Genomic DNA, 20,328 nt, shown 5'->3' with positions numbered 1-20,328 from the left:
GGTTTTTTTTTTCCTTCTTATTCTTGTTCTCCTTCACCATTCACTGTCGCTTGTCAGTATGTTATCTCCCTTTTGACGTTAGAGGCCATTTAAAAGCTCACTATAAAGTTCATATTCATCAGGATCATATTCTAACACCTTCTTTACATCGCACATTTTTTTTTCTCATGAATTGAAATATTTCTACTGTATGTACCTATGTACTATCACTTATGTCAATATGTTATCTCCGTTTTGATGTTAGAGACCATTGTAAAAGCTCACTATAAAGTTTATAATATTCATCAGGATCATATTCTAACACCTTTTTTGTAGCACACATTTTTTCTCATGAACTGAAATATTTCCATTGTATGCATGTTCAGTTGGAAGACTAATGACTTGAGCGGGGACTTAAGGAGCATGAATGTACCTATGCTTTTCGACTCCATCAATGAAAGGCTTTGCTGTCACCTCTTCCTTCACATTCTTGTCAAAAGAGATATGACTAAATTCATTAATTTGAAAAGATGCTTTTTCACGTTTTGGAACATGTCTTCCAAAGGACTCATCTGAAAGACAGTTCCTTCTGTATTGTTTCCCACTAAGACTAAAAGTTACGGATTATTTCTGAGTTCAACATGTTACAGCAAACCTGTCATAAGTTAATTTTAACATTAGTTCTTCATACTGTTCAACCATTATTCATGGTGAGCTAGCCAAACAAGTAGTTTTATTTTGCCAGAGTCCCCATCGCAAGGCAAAAAACGAATGGGGAAATACTTATGATGGTTTTGAATATATACAACAAATATAACATACAAACCAGACTCTCAACACTAGCTGATCACTGACCACCAACATTATTCTTTGCATAATGGTGAAATGTGCTGTACATGTCTCATTTTTGCATTATGCCAAGAATTCCTGACTGATGTTTTGTTCACATGCTGTCCTGCTGTCCACGTCATTTTTTTTAGATAATATTGTGTGCCTATCTCCGATCTGGTAAAAAGTGAAAAAAAAGTCGCATGTCGCCTTTTGCATCTTTCGATTCAATTGTACCGGTACTGATATAATGAATTATAAATTTTCTTGAAAACTTTTCCCTTAGGCAATTTTTTAACTTACTGATTTTGCTAAGCTTTATAATTAGGCTATATTGATATAAATATTTTCTGAAATTTTTTCCAATTAATTAGCAGCATTTTTTTTAGTTTATTAATTTTGATACATATTATAATAAACGTAGCCTATTGATACTACATAACTCAAATTTTCTAATAAAAAAAAATAAATATTTTCATTTTTATGCAAAAGTTTAGCTTATTCATTTTATTAAGTTTTATAATATTGTACTGATATAATTATACATTTTCCTCTTATTGAGCTTTTTTTTTATCGATTTTTCCTGACTTTTATATTTCATATGTACTCATATAAATATCACTCACTTCATTCCATACTGCCCACAGCTGTCATTTAGCTCCAGTAGCATATCCCTTAGTATCGTCTCCTCTTCTGTTAACAATGTCATATCATCACTTAAAAAATTATATGACTTTCAATAATCCACTCCTGTTTGATACATCGAGAAAAAGACAAGACATCACCACTACTTTTGTATAATGTATAATGTGTACTATCATGTATTAACATAAATTTAAATGAAATTACTGTTATACTTTTCACATATTCCACTTCAGAATTTATTATTTGACTACATAATAATATCTTTTGACTATTCATCAACAATTTTCATTCATTCATTCATTCATTCATTCATTCATTCATTCAACCCATAATCCCAGAGTTAGTACACAGGTACCCATTAGTGAAGGTTTCAGTATCTATAAGGAATTTAGTTATTTGCCAATAGGGGTCAGAGGGACAAGTGGTAACTCATCACCTCAAATGCCATCTAGTATGCAAATGGGGTATTACTAGGATGCGAGAGAGGAGAAAATTTGTCCTGAGGCTCTAATTTAGTCTTGAGGTCTTTGACATGCTAAAGAACTCCGACATGGAGAGACAGTTTAAAATTCCTCCAGGACACATAGCTTAAAATCCCTTCAGGACATACAGCTTAAAATCTCTCCTCAAGGACTTATGCTCCCGATTTTTGCATCCTGAAAAATCCATTGACCCAGCCAGGTTTGAACCCGCAACCCTTGGTCTAAAGGGGAGCATTTTACCCCTAGATTATTGGGGGGGACATCCACAATTTTGGCAGACATTATCGCAGGAATACATGACAGATAAACAGTTATTAATAATGCAATCATGACTTTTATTTGAAAAGTTAAACTTTACAAAAGAAATAATATAAGAAGTATAAATTATATTTAAAAACAATAAAATCCTGTAATTGTCGATCACATCCATTACATATGTATGTTTCATAAACTGTTCATGGAAGGTACTTTTTATATTCATGACATTATAATAGTCATTGTAGCTTCTAATAATGTAACATTCACTACTCAATTTTCTCTCTCGTTGCATATTTGAGCATTGATTATTAAGGAAGTTTCTCAAATAGTGAGTATCTCTACTATACTCGGTTATTATCACATCTTCCATGTTCATAGTACAGCTGGATTTAATCTGGTTATTTTCCTTCCGAAGTTTGTCTTTAGTAATGTACTACTTATACAATACGGAGTACTAATATTTTTATGTACATACATTTCATTATTGCATAGGCCTATAGATAATTGTTAGTGATGGCTGGAAATATTTCTCTTTGACCAACACATGAGTCATCAAACAATAATGGAAGACTGACAATAATAAATTGTTCCCGATAAATTGGCATGAAGAATTCAACACTATTCCTCCAAGTAAGTTTCTGATGTACAGAATTCCGAGACAAATTCGATAGAACAAGGTTGATAGCTAATTCATCAATGAGTGGTCAATGAATATTATTTTCGTTGCCTTGGAAGAAGACTATCATAACTAAAAAAATCACAATTTTTTATTTTTCCATAAATTTTAACTATCAAAGATGTAAATTTTTATGTAGAAAACCATCACAAATTAAACTCTTTCACTTTCTGCAAAAAAATAAAATAAAATAATTACACTCTATGTAATAATAAAAGTTTTGTCTTTAATTCATCTGAAATGATTTCCCAATTATTGGGGAAAGACCGTCATAATACAAAAGGACCTTATAAAAGGGATTTATTATTATCATAATACTCAGAGAATAAGGTCTAATGTAATACACAGTATCTTCATTTCCCACATAAAACCGTTTTCTAGTATTTACTTTTTGAACTGAGATATCAGGGTTTACGTAACGTTTAATTTTTAAAATGCTTGTCCTGAAATCAACACATTTTCAAATGTGACTGTCTTCTTCCAAGGTGATGATTTGTTACTGCAACTGAAAACGAAATGTTTGTCGTATGCGCATTCATGCAAAGAAATAACAAAGACATGATTCTGAAGGACTAGACATTTCAAGCAGATTTCGGCTCATCTGATACTGGAAGACTGAGAATGAGAAATTGCTCCAGATAAAGTACCATGAGGAATTTAACACTGTTCCTTTAAGCAGATTTCTGATTTACAGAATTCGAGACAATTTCGACAGAACAAGAATATTTGTTACCACTGCTGAAAACGAAATGTTTGTGGTTCACACATTCATGCAAAGACCAAAGAAATGACAAACAGAGGGCTTCTGAAGAGCTAGACATTTCAAGCAGATTTTTGGCTCATCTGATGCAGCATTTACCTTTGTATATCTATTAGGCTAGACTGTTTCACAGATTCTTAGAAAATAATCCAGATCAACGCACTCGACTCTGCAGCATCACACCAGATGAGAAAAACAAGGTCCAATGCTTGAACTATCGAAATGCAAACAGGCAGAACTATGTACTGGGCAAATGAAATCATCGAAGCTGAACCAAGAAATCATTACAGTCTGATTAGAATTTCATATTAATTTAGGAGTCACTGGACTTGGGTTCTTTGATACTTGTATGTGATTATCGTCATGTAACAACTGTACAAGCAACAAAACCAACCAGAACTAGCTTCTAAAAACGATGGTATTCGACCTTATTATCCTTTAAACTTAAAGTTTTCTCAGAGGTATGTAAGTTAACAAGGGCCAAAATTGCACGGTCACCATCAATTACCAGAGTATCTAACTTCAATTTTTTCCTTTGCAGAATCATTAAGAACGAGGTTTATGCTTGGAAACCTTCTAACACCAATGATATGAAGTGATTCATCACTAAATATTTCGAGAACTAGATTCAAAGAAACCTGCACGAAAAACTGTGCCTCAATGTAGCAGAGAAACTCCAGGAATGTGTTAACAATGAGAGCAAACAATTTGAATATGCCAGTAAATGACACTCCCCAATATTGCATTATGTTTTCCAAATGGAAGAGAACCAAAATTGTGACAGAAAGAGAAATTTCTTTATACAATAATAACGAATGTTGACATATACAAATTCAAACCTACAGTATGCAAAGAAAAGATTACACAACTTCATGCAACAGTTGACTGTTCAAGGCAAAGCAAGTTCATAAAACTAATGTAACATATATTATCAGAATGGTTAATGCCACGATTAAGATGTAGTTTAACAAATTTTTGCTTAAAAATCTACAAGTCATTTGCGTGATATTTTGAACTGTCCAAAACTCACAAGTTTTATGTTAAATAACATTATGATATTCTGTCTCAAAAGGCATCACATTAAATTGCTGTACGCCAGATTTTTTCTAAGTCTTAACATTACTAGTTTTAAGAATATTTACCTTTTTAAATTGGTAACATAACTTTCTGAACTGTAGAAAAAATGCATCATTTCTAAAATATACATTTGTACCCTAACACTTGCTGTATATGGAAATGTATTTTTCTTACAGCAGTAAACCAGAAATTAGCTGCGCAATATAATGCTAACATACATTTGTGTTGCAAATCACCAGTCTCAATTACTTTACAGAAACATAACAAATATCACTTTTGAACAAGTATGGTGCCTTAATACCAATAATAATCTTGAGAGTGGGCTACAAGACTGCCTAGCATTAAAATAATAATAAAAAAAAAGATCAAGTAACAATGTCATAAAAATCTTCTCAAAAAATCAGATAAATTACTTTTAAAAAATATACTCCTCGCAATGAAATAATACTACAGTAGAACCTCTATTATCCGTGCTAATGAAACGGGTGGGCTGAACGGTTAATCGAAAAAATCGGATAATCCGTACCATAAAAATTTTTGTAAATTTAGTGAATAATGCTTCCACTTTCGTAATTTTCTCTATGGCCTTGTATTCAATATGCTAGCACAGTCTACTATATACAGTCACGAAGCTTGAGTTTTGAGGGTGCTGGAAACAATAGACTGTGACGGTACTATTTTGCATTGCCTGTAATGAGGCGATATTAGCGATCCTAGTGGTGAGCAACTATCTAATGTTTGCATATTTACTACGTATTGAGCTTCGCGACTGTATATACTAGACTGTGATGCTAGGTAGTGTACCAAAAATTCACTGATTTATGTCTGGTTGTTAACTATGAGTTTTTAACGGGCAAGAAAATGCTTTGTAATGACTTCTGTGGGAAGATAGGATTAGTGAAGGTCTCATGTTGTATATGTACATATTTTATACACTTTAGCCTCGATTTTTTATTAAATTGCACACGGTTGTAACACCAGACATGTATTCTGAGATGAACCACAATTTCTCGTTCCCCAAACCACTCTATTTGCACTTTTTTATACTTAGTGCAACACGATTTCTTTTGATACCCATGGAAGACATTTTATATAGAAGTTATACAGTACTACAACTCCAACATTAGCCCATACTGTGTAAGGGTTAAAGTCTTGCAATAACCCTCTCTAGAAAAAATAACGTGCTAATATAATGTACAGTACTTCATAAAAAAGTCCGAGAGAAAGATAGTCGGATAATCGGGGTTCTACTGTAATCAGTCTTGTAGTATATAATTCCTGCACACAGAAATAAGTGCCAGAAATAATCATTGTAATTAGCCATAATTCACATAAACAGTGTCATTCAATTTTACTTTTCCATGTGTACGCAAGGCCAAGTGAATGCCGAGAACTGGTGAATCACCAACATGTGGACGAACTTTTGGATCAGGTTCCTGGCGATATCTGCAAATGAAAGAAATAAATATAATAAATGTGTCGAAGTAAACAAATATTAAATTATTATCACTGCACTAAAACTTCTAACAGTAATTCATTAAGTGTAAGGCTTTCAACCTATTTTGTTATAATTTATGCTTAATTATAGTTAGCATAGTGTAATAAACTGATATTCTCTTACCAGTTCTTATGTTAAACTGCACTGAATCTATAAGATTAAAACATCTCTTCTGTTCTCCATTTCTTTCGTGTCCCTAATTTACTAAATTTGAATTTATATTTTATTACTTTTTCAGTTATATCGTTTTCGTCTCGAAATTGGTAAGTTTTTGGGAGTAAATTTACTCTAGCAATCTAACATTTACTTACCCTTTAAGACAATCTATGGGTATATCATGTAATAACTCAACTCAAACATGATGTGATTGATTTATATACGAATGGTAGCACCAAAATAATAGACATCATCAATATAAAACTCCACTAGTACAATACACAATATGGGAATAAAAGGGATAGTGAAGCATCTCTTAAAGCCTCTCTTATCTAATTGTCATCTTCATCTTTCAGTGGTACATCCTGTTTTTACAAACAAGACAATGACGACCAAGACACAGCGGTATAACTGTTCTACCTAGTACAGAGAAAATGGGAGTAATGCTGATTAAGAGTATGATATCTTTATACCACACGTGCTCTGTACATGGTACAAAATGATCCAATACTTACTCACATTCCCAATGATGAATGACACTAAGTCAAGTGTTCAGCATTGGACTACCACTATCACTATAAACCATTACCTGACACTACGACACTGACAATCGAAGAAAGAAATAGTTGTAACAGATGTTTTACTAAACCATAGTAAATATTCTGCTCTATACAACATTCCTTCTAAAGGAAAATGAAGAAACGGATAAACTTAAGTGGGGGAAGAAAAAAATCTTAAAAGGAATCTTAACCAATCCAAAACTCTGGATAATAGCAGCAGAAACATAAGGGAGGACATCATAAAGTTCTTTCCGCAGTGGAAAACTGAACCACATAGGAAGAAACAAGCTAGCATTGCAAATTGCCGTTGTTCCGACAATAACTCCTATGTGACATATTTATCAATTTTTAGATATTTGCTCTGTTAAATAGCTTAAATAGTGATACAGCAAATAATAAAATCTCTTATACGTAATTATATTTCTTTCGAAAATGTAAGAATTCACGATCTCCTATGCACTACTACCATAGAAGAATAAATGTGTTTTCTCTTCCTACTGAAAAATTTCATATTTTGTACATAGGAGTTATTGCAGGAACAACAACGAAATGTTTTAAAAATGTTTATATCTTACGTTCTCAGTGTCCTCAATGGTTCCATGTTCTTATCTTTAATTCCTGTTTCTGGATCGATTGTTGTAAAAATACATCTGAAACAAGTGATAATAATGAATCAGACAACAATTTCACTAAAAAGGACAATGTCTGCATCCTTTTATCTTTAATTTCTTTCACTGAAACAAGTGATGACAATGAATTGGATATCTGTTTCGATAAGAGAGAAAATCTGTATGAAACACTGCTTACCTATTACAAGGCTTCACAACTCTGAACACTGTCTCACCAATCTTCACCCATTCCCATTTGTCCTCATCATATGCTTTGCAGCTCTCTACAAGAAAGTTCGGACGAAAGAAATTTGCAGTGACTGGTTTTGTTAAGTGGGTATTAAGATCGTCGACTGACGCCTTATTCATCAACATGTATGAAGTAAAGTCAGGAAGAGCACCCTGTAGTAAACAGATTAATAAATTATAATAGATTATTTGTATTATCAATAAAAAATAAACTAATAAGTAGGACCTGAAATTTTTTGGTTTTATAAACATTGTTTTAGCCTCTTTAAAATAATGGAAATAGCTTTGTTTAGTTACAAAATGACAATGTTAGCTTAACATAGCATTTTATTACAAAAAATATACCATTAACCAAATTCCTAAAACTAGCATAAACTAGACCTACAAATACATAATCCTACCATTTTTAATCTGAACTATGTCACTATAATTAGACAATTAAGCAATTTTTTTGTTATATCTTAACATATTTTCAGAGTTACAAAAAGTCATTTCACAACATTTTATCTGTGAACTGCATCTTCTGGATAAAGGGTAACATGAACTACGGTAAAACCTCGATAAGACGTGCCTGCTTATTACACTATCCCATGTAATACGCTTTTTTTGTCTGGTTCCTGCACATTTCATATATAACGCCTTTATAAAATACCCCATTTGTTGCGCTGTAGTCCCGCATAATACGTTATTTTTGTGGAATATTTTCGATGTATTTTTCAGCAATGTAACAGCAATGAAACATTTTGGCCATTGAACCCACTGGTGCCATAATCTAAAAAGTATTCGACCCTTTACCTGCACATTTAAACCTTCATACTGTTCAATACCCCACCTTCTTGTTATGTTCTCTTATTCGACTCTTTACCTCCGCATTTAAAGCCTTCATACAGCTACACTCTCAAGCAGCATTCCTCACTCAGCAGTAATAAAATTCTGGAAATTTGCTGGTCAGTTTGTTGTTCTTTAGTGTATTTAAGGGTTTGTGAGTGTGATTACAATGAGTGTTAAACGAAAAGTGCTTTCTGTGTCAGAAAAATTGGAAATCATACTATGAAAACAGTACTCTTAATCAGAAATAACTCTCTGATTCATTAGGAATTCCATCATCGACATTAAGGACGATAATAAGAAACCGCGTCTCAATCACTGCAGCTGCGACATCGGAGGATGTAAGTGCAGGAAAGTGAAATGTAGTAAACATGAGGACTTGGAGAAAATGCACTCGGCAAACAACTATAAATGACTTTTTTTTTTAAGATTTAAGTACAGTACATATTGTACGTAAATGTCTTCGATGTACAGTACATAATTAAATAAATGAGTAATACTGTATTACTTTTCACGAATCATGTATTTCAATAAAGAAAAATGTTAATAGTTACTGTATATAGGTCAAAATTAGTATACCCGCCTAATACGCAATCCTGGTTAATACACAGTTTACACGCGGTCCCTTGAACAGTGTCTTATTGTGGTTTTACTGTAGATATTTTTTAATCACTGAATACAGTAAATAGGTAAAAACCTAGAAATCACGTCCTACTGATAATATTCGTGAACAAACCTATCCTATGTACATGGGTGCCAACTTTTGGAGGTGGGCGAGGGCTAAGCGAATTTTGCCTCCGCAACTTATAAAGTAAGAGGTATCGTCCTCCACCAATAAAATTAATCCTCACGCCTTCAAATAGTTGGAGGAGAGACTCATGTTAAAAAAATAATTTAAGTTTTTTGAACGATAAATTACGATACAAGCCAAAAATGGTCATTTCAAATCCATAGAGAGAGCCAGCTGCTGCAGTGAACATGTTTATGTGACGCAACTCATAATGCCTCTCCCTTCCTTTCCTCCAGGATTTAAGATCGGTGAACTTCCACATATGATGCAGCGATGATTCCTCTTTTTTGTTAATGAGCCACATTTCAAATTTAACAACTATTCTAACAGAACAGTAACAATGTTCAATTAACAGTGTATTCAACTGCATTTTTGCCTAATATCAGTTACATTATTATTATTATTATTAATAGTCTATTCAACATTTTCTTCATACATAATTAAATTTGTTACTGGTACGAAATTTAAAAGGAACTGTATCAACATTCGGTTTTAGTGATAATTTTTGTGATGACCGTCATTGTGGGTGTATGCTTAAGTGATCACTGATCACTAACTGCGATGTAACTATTGATAATGGGCAGATTCTTAATAAAGAAAACTGCCCAAAATAAAACTGTAATGAACGTGAACAGAATGATATACTGAGTTGTAGTAGTGGCTGTGAAACAAATAACTCATGTTCATCATCACTGCAAAGATTAATGCAGGGTGAGCAAAATAGTTAAAGGGGAAATGTAGTGCATAAGAGCCGTTGTTTTTAACCATCTTGGGTTAAGCAATTTTCAGAGGTATTACGTGAAAAATTAAACGATGTTATTTTCTGTAAAATATGAAATATATACGGAAATTCTTGAGGAACAGCAACCGAAGTTTTCCTGGATTTTTGTGCAGAATCCTATCTCCCCAACACTAATATTTCAAAGAAGTCGGCGCCTAAGCTTGTATATTTTAATTTTACGTTACATAATAAACTGACGTTGGTTTCAGAGATAAAAATAATCTGGAATATATTAGACACCATTTGGGCTTACTCAAAAAACGCTCATTCAGTAATGACAATGTAATTAAATAGGTAGTGTTTTTGCGAACTTTGAGAATTATTTTCAATAACAACATTTTATCCCTCAACAAATCTATAGACATAATTTTTCGTGTTGATTTTCTCTAAACATAAGTGTGTTCAGGTCCATTTTGAATTAAATTACCTATTTCAAATAGGAGAAATGCACAAGTTCAAATGACACTGAAGGGTTTATAACTCCAGCAAGTTATGCATGAGCCAATTTTAGGCGTAAATAAGGAGCATGTAAAAACATAACGCTATACCTACTTCGAGAGAAATAAGCAAAACCCATGCCTCTTGTTGAACCACTTACCAGATACAGTATTAGAAAGTCACAACATTCAAAATGTTTTTAATACAGAGGATTAAGAAATATTTTTCTTTCAGCAAAACAGATTTAAGATAATTAACTGCTTTCTGAAGAAACATTACATTCTATGATAGAATCTCAAAACGATACTAGAGTTGACATATACTTTCTGGTAGAGAGAAAGCAGATAGCCTGCACTCTACAAATAAGTAACATTGCTCAATAAAGAATATGATATTTAGTACACTCTTTGATAATTTGAATCAGACGGTTACTAAAAGTATGTTACAAAACATCTTGCGATCGAAGTCAACAGCCTATGTACCACAAACTGTAAAATGTTTGCAAATATTTATAAAACAATAAGCTAGGGGTTAAGGATAATTTTTAAGAGCGCAATTCCACCTTCAATTTTGCCATTAATTTGAACTCTGAATACGAATAGTGTTATGGTATTTCCATAAACTTAAAATTAATTTACAATCTAATTTCACGCAACGCATACGAGAATAAGTTACTTATTTCAAAAGTACCTTACTAAATGACAACAGCAAAAGGAAGTAACTTGATTTAAAATAAAACAAAATTAATCTTTATTTGTAGATAAATAAATACTTTAGAAGTTGTTGTTATTCATTAAATACATTTGCAGTAGGCTTAACTTACAACATCATTGTTCTGTATCTTCCAGAAGATCTTTCTATTACAACGAACAGCTCTGGTGGGAAGTGGTTGGTAGTAGTAAACAAGTCGCATTCCTTTATCAGCTCCTTTTAACACGTAATCACGCAGCCACTTTGCTACTTCATCACCACAATCCACAACCTGCACAGCTTGGCCCCACACACTGCAAGTATATAAAAACGAGAGATGAATGAACTTTTACCTTCAAAATTAATGCAACACAAGTACTTCCTGAATGATGCAGCTGCAAGCCCATAGTGACTTATGACCAAGAATTACTCTGAAACATAAATTCGTTAAATTTTTAATACTACAGTACTATATAATAGCTTCAAAAATGAACACAAATTATGACGAAGGCTATATATATCTGGCAATTGTTAGAAAATTATCTTCAAGTCGGTTCCTTATCCAGTAACCTGGACACAGGCTATCACTGTAGTGAATTTGTATCACCCAGTGATATCATAGGGAATGATTAAGTCTTAGGTAATTTCCTCATTGCTTTCCTTGGAACAATGACGGAATTACAATAGGGGAAATGGGAATACTCCGAGAAAACCTACTACCAAACACCATCTTTGTCCACCACAAATTCTACGTGGACCCACCAGGATTTGAAACCAGTCTCCAACATGGAGATCATTTGACTAATGGCACACTTTTTAAAACTATACTGACTCTTAATTCTAGTACAGAAATAATGTCCATATAATTACTGATATTTTAAGCTTTTATTTTAGTTACAATTAATATTAGAGGAGAAAAATTCGCTCTGGCGCCAGGGATCGAACCCGGGTCCTTGGTTCTACGTATCAAGCACTCTCATCATTGAGCTACGCCAAAGTCCAATCCACAGCACCGGATCGAACCCTCTCCTCCAGTGTTTTTCCCTTTGTGGCCTGACTCCAAGTTGGACATGTATGTTAACATTTTATTAAGTCAATTGCCAATTGTTACCATAACAGATATATTCTGTAGGACAAAATAATAATCTTTAGTAGATTCTTATAGCAATAGCGCATATTTCTGTACAGATTACTGTGCATATTACTGTGAAATCCCAGCCACCAAGTCACTCAACTGAGTGCACTCCTTGTATAATGGCAGTCAACATACATATCCAACTTGGAGTCAAGCCACAAAGGGAAAAACACTGGAGGAGAGGGGGTTCGATCTGGTGCTGTGGATTGGACTTCGGTGTAGCTCAATGGTGAGAGCTCTTGGTATGTAGAACCAAGGACCCGGGTTTGATCCTCAGGATTGGAGTCAATTTTTCTCCTCTAATATTAATTGTTACCATAACAGATATATTCTGTAGGACAAAATAATAATCTTTAGTAGATTTTATTTTAGTGTTTAAAACTACGTAGTTTGTAAGACTAGAAGTCCGGCAAACAAATTTCACTTTACCAATCATGTACACTACAGTAGAACTATCAGTGAAAAACTGTCGTAATAATGCAAAAGAAACTAAATTTGTATATGGATGTGAACACAATATCAGGAATTGGACAGATCTGACGAATGTATTTTTTCAAAATTAATTATATGGAACATTTTTACCTGGCTTTGAGTTTGTCCTTAGAAACAATGGATGTGATGTTAACTTTAATACTTTCTTGGCCTTCTGCTGTAAGTATCAAGTTATCATCTTCTATTCGTGGAAAAATCTGAGTGAGGCGAGGATGCTGTCGGGCTGTTATATTTTTACCTTCTTCATCCACCACCATGAATACTCTGGAAAATAATGAAGTCCAGCAATCAGAAATCTCAGGATAAAAAATTTATAAACATATTATAATTTTTGTAGACAGATAAATGATAAATTAAAGAATGTTACAATCCCTTACAAACTTGTAACGAATCTTAAAAATAACTAAGATATTATTGTATTACAAGTGTTATGTAACCTGTCTCTCAGCAATCCTTTTTTCAGGCCAAGCTCTGAACAGTCAAACTCAGGGTATCGGATAGTTGCACAAGACTTGACAGGATAACACATCAAGTCTGCAAGTTTGCCGATCTCTTTCCATTCAACAGGAATGGCATCTCTTTTTGATCTACGATGCCACCAATAGAGACCCAAACCCAAACCCAGGGCGCACCCTGTAAGGGGTACAAGGAGTTGTTGCTGTCCTGAAATGTGAAAGCAACAATTAACACTTAAAATCAGCACCGTACTCTATTGACTAGGCTGCACTCCTGTTATTTTTGAAGGATATTAACAATTATTCCGAAAACGATTCATTAAGGTGCATACCTATCAAGTACTGTCTATAATCTGAGGAAATGGTGCATCAGTGGGATGAAATAATAGTAGGTTAGCTAGGTAATGGATAAATGGAGGTGAGCTGTTGTTCTTTTTTCAATGTTAAATAGTGTTATAAATAAAGTGAAAGCAATGTGGCTAGGATACGAGCGCTAATGTGTGGTGTGAGAAGAGTTTAGACAGTGAATATAATATTAGTTCAAGTTTGTAGTGAAATAGTCAACAAGGGTTGGGTCTTTTATATTAAATAAGTTATGTGCATTGTTATTTAAAGTATTAAGTTAGTTATGGAGGGAGGAATTATTTTTAAGGGAACTGAGAATAAGAGAAGGGAAGTAGAAAATAGTGGATAAAGTAAAAGGATGGTCAAGTGAAAGTGAAGGGACATGAAAGACATGGCAAGAACAGGCTGCAATGGTCAAAATACGTCTTGTTTAAAATTGTAAATAGTGCAAGTAAGGGAATGCTGGCCCGAATACAGAAATGTGAAGGGCCAGCAGGACCGAAGATTTTGAGAAATATATATCATATCATATCATACCTATCAAGTAAAAAAAATTTTATAATCGAAATATAACTTCAGATTGTGCTCTTTTCTTAACCCATTTGTGTTTCAGTTTGCTTATATTATACTTCTTTACAAAAAAGGGAGGAAAAAGTAATATGGAGAATTACAGAACTATATCCTTATTATAATAGACGACATATGGATCATATGTGAAGACTAAGAGGAAGGCAGAAAATGGGAAAGATTGGAGAATGCTGGATTTGCAGTGAAAGACCTGCCCTTGGGCAGAACATGTATGTATGTATGTATGTATGTATGTATGTATGTATGTATGTATGTATGTATGTATCCTTATTATAAATAATTTCAAAGATACTGGTAGTTGAAAAATTAGTCTATAATAGATCAATTTCATTTATTACAAAATACCTGCTCATGCTCAGAATGGTTTTAGGGAAACAGCCACAACTAAACTACTGAAACAAATAGCTTACAGAAAGCAATTGACAAAAATATATACCTACTATTGGAACATTTTTAGACTTAACTGAAGCTTATGATGTGTTAGACCATGAAATTTTACCTTCAAAGTTAGATAACTACAGTACTTATGGAATTAGATAATTATGGGATTAACTCCTATCTGACAAGAAAAAGCTGGTGGAATTGCATTTCGAAAATAATAAACAAATAAACATGTGTTGATCTAGTATGAAATAATTAAAACGAGGTGTTCCTCAGGATCATTCTTAGCCCATTATTAATTTTAGTATACATGGGTAAATTATTTACCAAAGGCAAAACACCAGATGGACGTTCTATTTACAAATGATACTAACCTATTAATAAAAGGAGAAAATCAACACATTTTACAAAATAAAATCATGAAGTGTTGAATGAATTGCATACATGGTTCCAAACTGGTAATATTGTGAGAAAACTATCGCTACTTTAGCCATATCGTTTCATACCTGAAAAAATAAAAATATAACTAAACTACAAATTGTATATGTGTTATAAAACCACAATTGATTAAAGAAGGGAGACAAAATTCTCAGGGGTTCATATAAATGAAAACAAGAAGTGGAACACATACATGCAGCATTTAAGAACTAAACTTAGTTCAAAATGTTATAGGCTCAAATGTCCCATGGGTGCCCTCAATTTACAAGCTTCAAAGAGTATCTATTTTACATATTTTCACAACCATTTGAGATATGATATAATGGACAAACGGCAAAAAGCAAGTACGAAAGTTGAAATCCTAGACAAATGTGTCATGCCGACATTACTCTATGGCTGTCATACGTGGTCCTTGACAGAAAAACAGAAAAAACAGCTACAGGTTTGTCAAAGGAGAATGGAAAGGAAGATCCTAAATGTTTCACTAAGAGACAGACTCAGAAACGAGGAAATAAGGAGGACAAAAATGCGCGATGTGGTAGAAAGGGCACAGAACCTAAAATGGAAATGGGGCGGCCACATAGCACGTATGGATCACCAGAAATGGACGAATCGCACCACAATGTGGGACCCGAGAGAAGGACAATGGCACATGGTACGATAAAAAACCAGATGGGCGGACTACTTCAGAACCAGAGCGGGAAGTCAATGGTCGAGAGTGGCACGAGACAGAGAAGTATGGAGGCAGCTGGCACCAAACATGAATCAGCAAGCACCAGATAGGACAGAAAGTCAACGACAGTGAGTGTAATTCGTGTGAAGTGATATGAGGAAGTGTGGGGGATGAGAAAATATAAATGATCGAAGAGGGAAGTCAGGAACAGTGAAACGAAGAAATATCAGTAATATGACCAAGCTCCCAAGGACTCGCTCACCTTAGGAGCCTACTTATGAGCAATTCCCTGTGACAACAGGAGGCCTTTGCCTTTAGGGGATGTGTATGGGCTAAATTTATTTATATTACTTATTTATTATATAATATTCTGGGAGGAACACTAAATGTTTTCAGATTACAAAATAGAGCTATAAGGATGAGTGGGGTACAAGGTATGCCGTATGACTTCTTACAAACTGTTATTTAAAGAATATAAAATGTTACTGCCAGCTTGTGTTTTTATTGCGGAAATATTTTTATATAAAAAGTTCCAGAACATGTTAGAAAAAAATGGAGATTTGCATAATTAGAATACATGTCATAGAAATGATCTCCATGTTCAGTTATATAGGACAAAAGTACTAAAACATAACCTATAGTTTTAACACATACCGACATCTCCAACATCACTTGCCAAAATTAGTGTATTGTGGAGTATATATAGGCTTATATATTTTACTGTCTTTTAGCTATATGTAAACGTGTAGGAGTTTTAGAATTAATCCCAGATAAAATGCAGAAAATTTTCAATTTCAACAGAGAGACCATTAAACTCGCAAGTTTTTCATGATTTTTGTAAAGCTATCGGTATGAAGCACACTCAGCTTTTCTTATCTAATGTAGGCCTTAGGCTATAATGCCACTCTAGAAATCTAGGGGCAAAATTATCTCAAGATTTTTCGAGGTGAGATACATTTGCTTCTTTCAAATTTAAATAAAACCAGTAAGCATTCTAAGGGACAACTTTGTGAGAACTTTCTCAGTGAAGTAAGCAGATAATTTATCTCTACTTAACAAACTTCATTTCCATATCATTAACCAGAGTGTTGATATTTTCTAAGCTAAGAATAAAATTCAAGCAGCAATCCCTTATGAGGCGATACAGATAAAATTGTATGTAGCATTTGAAAAGTTTGTCAGCAACACTCTGAGACTAACTAATTTCCTGTTGCCAATTCTGACAATACCTGGATACAGAATCCCTTTGACAAATTGGATGGTGGCATACACTAAATCTCACAAAAACGAGGAACATCAGCTTGTTGAATTATCATTTAACACTTCTTGAAAAACTGTTTACATTTTACTCTAGCTTTTATATTTTTGGCTGCAGTTCATGCCCAGCTTAAGGGACTTTCAGATATTTTAATGCTGCTTCCCACGACATATTTATATAAGCAGAGTTTTTTTCTGCCTTTTATGATAAACAAAACGTGAAAAGAAACTGTATGAATCCAGAAGCGGATTTAAGACTGTAGGTATGTAAGTCAAACAGAACTTAAATTCAAGAGATTTCAAGCAAACACAAACAGTTTATTATTCACATTGAGGAAATTAACAATGTAAAGTCTTCAGTTTCCATTCAAATGTAAGACCCAATCGCCTCATTGCTGAATTCTTAGTCCATCACTTCTTTGGAGGCCCAAAGATCTCTTTCCATGTGTATGGTAATGAAGCATGGCTTTTGAGATTATATGTGAATGCATATTAGCTACTGCTACGTTTTCTATGTGATTTTTGGTCATTGGAGCTGGTGAGCATAATGTCAATTTATTTTTTCATTGACCATAAACCTAAATTGATTCTTTTATTATGTAGTATGATATAATTTACATTTCTAAAATGTTTAAAAAAAAATCTGTAAATACATACTAATAAACTACTGGTATCATTTTCATTTATAATAGAAATTTAGCCTATGTACACCAAAATTCTCCAGAAAAGCTACACCAAAGAAGACACAATTTTCTTTTGCTTCACTGGTTTCTGTGAGATGTATGTATTGATAAACACGTGGTTTCAGTTTGTAGGCACAAATACTTGAAGCATAAAAATCGTTATACTTACCTATATATTCTAATGCACTGTTGAAGACCCCCTCCCAACTTGTTACTAATTAGTAATTACCAATGCATAACTTGCTACAGGTCAAGGACCAATATTACAGTTTTCCTAATACCGGTATTGCGTCCTGGGCACTCTTGAGTCTTATATTTGTAACAAGTAGTGAGAGGTGGGGAGCTATAACAACAATGTAGGTATAGTGTTTGTGGTTGGAATCTAAGATCATGAGTTTTTCAGTTGGAAGAAGAGCAGTTTGGCTTCAGGAAGGGAAAAAGTACGAGAGACGCAATTGGACTGCTACGAACAATCGCTGAAGGATACCTGGAGAAGAATAAAGAAGTATATTTGATATTTGTGGACCTAGAAAAGGCATCTGACAGAGTGGATTGGAATAAACTGATGGGATCCTGAAGAAAATTGAAGTGGATTGGAAAGAGAGGAGGCTGTTCAGTAACCTTTATATGAAACAATGTGTCAAAGTCAGGATTGGAGAAGAAATGTCAGAAGGAAGTGAAATAGGGAGAGGAGTACGACAAGGATGCTCTTTATCACTTACCTTGTTCAACATCTACTTGGAGGATTTAGTAAATAACTGTTTTCAGAACATGGGAGGAGTGATAGTAGGAGGAAGAAGAATAAAGTGTAGGGTATAAGATTTGCTGATGATAAGTTGGCATTGTTAGCAGAGGAGGAGATGATACTAAGGGATATCCTACTAGAGCAAGTGAACAGCTTCAAATACTTGGGATGTACTATAAGCAGTAACATGAGGTGCTGCCAAGAGGTCAAAAGGAGAATAGCAATGGCAAAGGAAGCTTTTAATAGAAAAAGGAGCATCTTCTGCGGACCTCTGGAAAAGGAACTAAGAAGCTAGTGAAGTGCTTTCTGGAGTGTGGCATTGTATGGAGCAGAAACATGGACTTACGACAAAGTGAAGAGAAGTGACTAGAAGCATTTGAAATGTGGATATGGAGAAGGATGGAGCGTGTGAAATGGACAGAAAGAATAAGAAACGAGGCTGTGTTGGAAAGAGTGGGTGAAGAAAGAATGATGCTGAAACTGATCAGAAAGAGGAAAAGGAATTCGCTGAGTCACTGGTTGACAAACTGCCTTCTGAAGGATGCATTGGAAGGAATGGTGAACGAGAGAAGAGTTCAGGGCAGAAAAGATATCAGATGATAGGCGACATTAGGATATATGGGTCATATGAGGAGACAAAGAGGAAGGCAGAAAATAGGAAAGATTGGAGAAAGCTGGATTTGCAGTGAAAGACCTGCCCTTGGGCAGAACATTATGAATTTCTTCCTTTCCCTCTTACTTCAAAATTCCAACCTTGTGCACACAAAATAATTATTGGCATTGAAAAGTGTCTTTTCGTAAGCATGATGATGCGCATTCGACAAACGCAGACAAATCTGCTCTTTCTAATATTCTAAGATATAATTGTCAGTGAGGAATCCGTATACTGAAATTTTCCCCCTTAGCTTAACTTAACCTCTTTATCTAGCAGTCAGCACAGGAATAAATCTGACAGGGTTATCCCACAAAAACTATATTCCTTGGACTGGGGATCTACTGGATTCCTAAGTTCGAGAACCACACTACTTACAACAATACGTGTAGGCTACTCTTCTATGAACCACTAGGTCTACTGTACGAACTTGTAGGCTATTTTATACGAACTCGATCTACTTTATTACAATGGCAGATATTAATAAAACTATACAAATACCTGGCATGATGACTTCAACGCCCCAACGATCTACCACAACGAAAGTGCATACAATGTACAATGCATTAAATGATATAACTGCGATTTAAGATTGTAAACAAAATCCACTTCAATCACATCAATTACGTAACTGCATGAAAATAAGAGCTATCTCCATGTGCTGATAAGTTTAATCACCGGCAGAATACATTACGTAGATTGCGTTCGCAAAAAAGGTATTAGGTTAGAATTGAGAAGTCTATACTGTTGTTCCTCGCTGTTTTCTTAAAATTATCATTTTAACTCATGACTATTGCTAAATGCTACGGTATATTGGTAGCATTGCAACCAACGTGTGCCAGAATCAAGGTCTTTGTTTTGTACTCTTAAAAAAAGTCTTTAAGTGCCTTCGATTAATTTTGTTATTGTGATGCCCCATCCCTTTTCCTATCCCAATTAAATTACTGTACGCATTTACTCACGTCTTAATTATTAATTAATTGAATTATCCATACTTTAATTCAGTTATTTGTGAATTCGTTTTAAATGTTTTACCGGTATTAATCTGCCTTATTTATTCATTCAATTTACGGCAATTGTTCAATAACTAAATTGCTGATACATACTGTATGTATTTTTGCTTTAATAAATAAATTACGGTATTCATTTATCCATTCAATTAGCTACTCATTTATCTTTCC

General features: G+C 34.0%; 1 protein-coding gene across 1 annotated transcript; it reads right to left on the bottom strand.

Moving 5' to 3' along the window:
• Positions 1-2,245: 2,245 nt before the first annotated feature.
• LOC138696663 (mitochondrial amidoxime reducing component 2-like) lies at positions 2,246-19,965 on the bottom strand. Its single transcript, XM_069821890.1, has 7 exons — positions 19,649-19,965; positions 13,368-13,593; positions 13,021-13,194; positions 11,437-11,617; positions 7,727-7,929; positions 7,495-7,569; positions 2,246-6,151 (listed from the first exon to the last, which is right to left on the bottom strand). Exons 1-7 carry the CDS (start codon positions 19,653-19,655, stop codon positions 6,022-6,024), a joined length of 996 nt encoding a protein of 331 aa, XP_069677991.1. The 5' UTR covers positions 19,656-19,965; the 3' UTR covers positions 2,246-6,021.
• Between the last annotated feature and the right edge of the window lie 363 nt (positions 19,966-20,328).

Source organism: Periplaneta americana, chromosome 3 (genome assembly GCF_040183065.1).
Source record: "Periplaneta americana isolate PAMFEO1 chromosome 3, P.americana_PAMFEO1_priV1, whole genome shotgun sequence".
Lineage (NCBI taxonomy): Eukaryota > Metazoa > Arthropoda > Insecta > Blattodea > Blattidae > Periplaneta > Periplaneta americana.
This window is presented reverse-complemented; position numbering and strand designations above follow the sequence as displayed.